At 40.9% G+C, this 3,221-nt stretch overlaps 1 protein-coding gene across 2 annotated transcripts; it reads right to left on the reverse strand.

The window, feature by feature from the left end:
• Positions 1-580: 580 nt before the first annotated feature.
• Positions 581-2,317, reverse strand: LOC129731133 (uncharacterized). Of its 2 annotated transcripts, none has more exons than XM_055690910.1 (4): positions 1,847-2,317; positions 1,362-1,791; positions 866-1,299; positions 581-810 (listed from the first exon to the last, which is right to left on the reverse strand). In XM_055690910.1, exons 1-4 carry the CDS (start codon positions 2,187-2,189, stop codon positions 665-667), a joined length of 1,353 nt encoding a protein of 450 aa, XP_055546885.1. In that variant the 5' UTR covers positions 2,190-2,317; the 3' UTR covers positions 581-664. The 2 variants fall into 2 exon arrangements, with proteins under 2 accessions (XP_055546885.1, XP_055546884.1); XM_055690909.1 differs by having other exon boundaries at positions 583-810; positions 1,362-1,794; positions 1,847-2,315.
• Positions 2,318-3,221: the final 904 nt, after the last annotated feature.

Here is a 3,221-nt window from a genome sequence, read left to right on the forward strand (position 1 = left end):
TGAAAAACCATAATTCGACATGGAATCTTTAGCTTACAGATTTTGCACAGATTCAGTTCAAAGATCCAGAAGTTACCTGAACATAAACAGTAGCAGCTAACAGTAATTATCGACGGTGAATGTCTTAATATTTGCCAGTTTTTATTTCGTTCAACCCATTTTCGAATTGGAAATTTTGCATCCCCGTGCGATTTATCAGCAACATATTTCAAAAAATTCTGAAATCTAATTTCTCTCTCACGAATTTTTTCTTAAGAATTTGGGAAACCACAATCGAAATTTATACGTTTTATAAAACGTAGTAGCTATCCGTTAATCAAATGCTTTTCACTTTACCGGTAGTTAAATTCTACGTGAAAATCACATGAAACGCATATGTCTACTGAATAATATTCACAGGATAAATCATCTCACTAGATCATGATGAAGTCAAATGACAATCACGTAAAATCTACGTGAAAATGACAGTGGAAAATATTCACATAATTTTTCCGGTAATCATAACGTGAAAATTATTTTGAGTGTACGCCAGTGGGGTAAAGACTCCTTCCATATTGTGAAAGTAATCTGTTTGCTGCATGTATTGATGTTTACAAAAAAATTACCAAAAATTAAAGATAAAATATTTTCTAATTATGTTTAGTCAAAGCAACGCAAAAAGTATTCAAATTTGCCAAAGATTTTGCGCGCTGTTAATCTCCTTGCTTATCTTTGTCCGTTGACCGCAGCAGAAAATCCTTAAGAAGCCCGACTTTTTGGTACTTTTCTCTCTTCTCTTGGAATTTTGATTCTTCGCAGCTATGCTGTGATCTGGGAAGTCGAACATGTAACACTTATGCCATTATGCAAAAACTGTAGAACTCACCCGAAAAGCTACCAACATCGCCTACCTGCGGTGGACATCTTCTGGAAGTCTCACTAGTTCCGCTGCGTTTGTCCGTTGTAACTTCTATGTCGCTCAGCATATCCGAACCGGTTGAGACCGACGACATGCTGGACAGCGATGACCAGTCGCTCTTCTGGCGCATGATCGACAGCCGTGATCCTTTCGTCGTAGTTCGTTTACGTAATACGTTTTCACTTTTCGATTTGGAAGGCAAACAGGATAGAGATCGTTGAACGCTCAATTTAACAGAGGTTTTCCTAGACTTGATTTTATCCTGAGCTGGTTTCCGGAGTTGTGCTTTGAGCATTCTATAAGTGTTGGAGTCAAACTTTTTAGACTTCCTGAGCTTTCTCGCCAAAATGTCTAGCTCGTGATCTTTTTCAATGTTTTTCAACAGTAAGTTGCAAACCGATCTGAAATAAACCATCGAGGGAAAATTATGTCCACTTAACTTCTATCAAAGAAACGAACTAACTTCAGCTCGTTCAACTCTGTGGTGATAGCGTTCACCGTATCCTGCTGGACCCGTTGTTTTTCCCGCGTTTCGTGCAGCAGCCTAGCATTTTGATCTCTGAGATCGTCCATCTTGCGATCGAAATCGATCCCCTTACTGATTAGGGCCATTATCGAGTGCCCGTGGGAGCTTGCCTGGTCCTGCATTTTACGATCGCTTTCCTTGATACGATCGATTTCGTACATCAGTGTCTCGAAGTAGCTTTTGGTGGTTAGTTTCAGCAGAAATTTGATTGTCTTTGAGTCGCTCCCGCTGATTAGGCTTCGCTGCGAACGGATTGGTCGACCGATGAAGGTTTTATTTCTTATGGGAATAGAGCTGCCATTCTTCGCGATAAACGTTACCGGTGCTATTGCTGTTGGCGATTGTTCCTCCAGTGTTTGAAATTCTTCTGCTGGTAAAGAATTAAATTGACACCTTGTTTCACTTCCAATGAAATAACTTACCAGATAATTTAATGTCCTCTCCCTGGAAGAGATACTCCAGCGTGCTGCCCTCCTGACGTTCCCGCAGTTCATCCACGGCACCAGCGCTTAAACATTTCGCTTTCTTCGTCACTTCCAGTGACTCCCCTTCTGGTCGATCCATCCCACTGTTATCGTTCTGTTTCTGTCGGCTGGGTGCTATAAATGTATTATTTCGCGAAACTTTACCGGGTGATTTAGTGTAATGGCTTTTTGTCGGTACCGTTCGGTACGGCGATGGCATTTTACGCGATGAAACCCGCCTCTCAGCGGTCAGCGATCCAGTGATGTGTTCCGATGGTGGTGCGTGACTTACGGTGGCCATTATATATTTAGTATGTTTTGTTTTCACGCGCGAGCTGTCCGACAATCAATCCGGCTAAAACTGCGACGGGTTACTATGATGCTCGGGAAGTTTTGGGTAAAGCTTGAAGTAGCACAAATTTCGATAATTATTTGTGCTGTTGAAATGATAAAATAATAGCGATAACTTAGCTCAATTACTCAATACGCTTAACCTAATCCAGTAAAAAAATAAGCCTGGAATGAAAGGAACGCTGTGTGCCTACAAAAGAGCCGCCCAAGCTTTTGCTTTGTAGCTTAGATCGTATAAAGAAACGCCGTAAAATGCTTCTCCGATCGGCCCTTTGTTGGCGGAAGGCTTTGAATTTTTCAGCTTTCCCAGGTTGTTGCTTTGTTAGTTCATCAAAAGAGATGCTGTTTTCGAAATTTCAATGCCATATAACCAAACCACAGCGACACCATGAGGGAGAGAAGCAGTGTGGTCGCGGTGAGAATGTGATTGACGCCGCCACAACGGAGCGATCTTTTTTATGCAAAATATGTCAACTTGAAAAGCAGTCTTGCTTACAACAAAATGAGAAAAGGTGGGAAATTTGTATGTTTTTGTTTTTTTTTGCGATCTTTGTGGCCACTTTTGTTGGTTGGTTTTCATGCACGCTAGTTAGATTCACTCTCACCGCTCAGCGCTGTGGACCCGAAGGGAAACGATAGGCTCTTTATATTTTTGACACCTTCCACAGCTTGGGAAAGTTGGAAACAAACAGTGCGTGGTTTTCTCACGGTCAATGTCATCGCTGAAGTCTTCGGCTAACCGGTGGTAAATCCACCAAACTGATCAAGGTGGATAATTATTTGATTTGATGATCATTTTCCTCAGCTATAACATTTTCTTGTTGTCTTCTCCTAAGAACTTCCTCGAAATAAGAATGAGAGATCCATTTTCGTCCAGGTTTTGCTCTTATTCCTAATGTTCTGTATGTTTATCTTCTGGTTTCAATAGTGGACATTTTTATTGATCTGTGAACGGAATGTTATGAAACTTTTAATCAGTTTT

Source organism: Wyeomyia smithii, chromosome 3, assembly GCF_029784165.1.
Source record: "Wyeomyia smithii strain HCP4-BCI-WySm-NY-G18 chromosome 3, ASM2978416v1, whole genome shotgun sequence".
NCBI classification, from domain to species: Eukaryota; Metazoa; Arthropoda; class Insecta; order Diptera; family Culicidae; genus Wyeomyia; species Wyeomyia smithii.

Excerpts from the sequence above, each read along its gene's own strand:
- LOC129731133 (XM_055690909.1), bottom strand. The coding sequence starts at position 2,189 with ATGGCCACCGTAAGTCACGCACCACCATCGGAACACATCACTGGATCG. Across the intron at positions 1,795-1,846 it reads AGAGGACATTAAATTATCTG|CAGAAGAATTTCAAACACTG; the intron begins GTAAGTTATTTC and ends ATTCTTTACCAG. Across the intron at positions 1,300-1,361 it reads ACAGAGTTGAACGAGCTGAA|ATCGGTTTGCAACTTACTGT; the intron begins GTTAGTTCGTTT and ends GGTTTATTTCAG.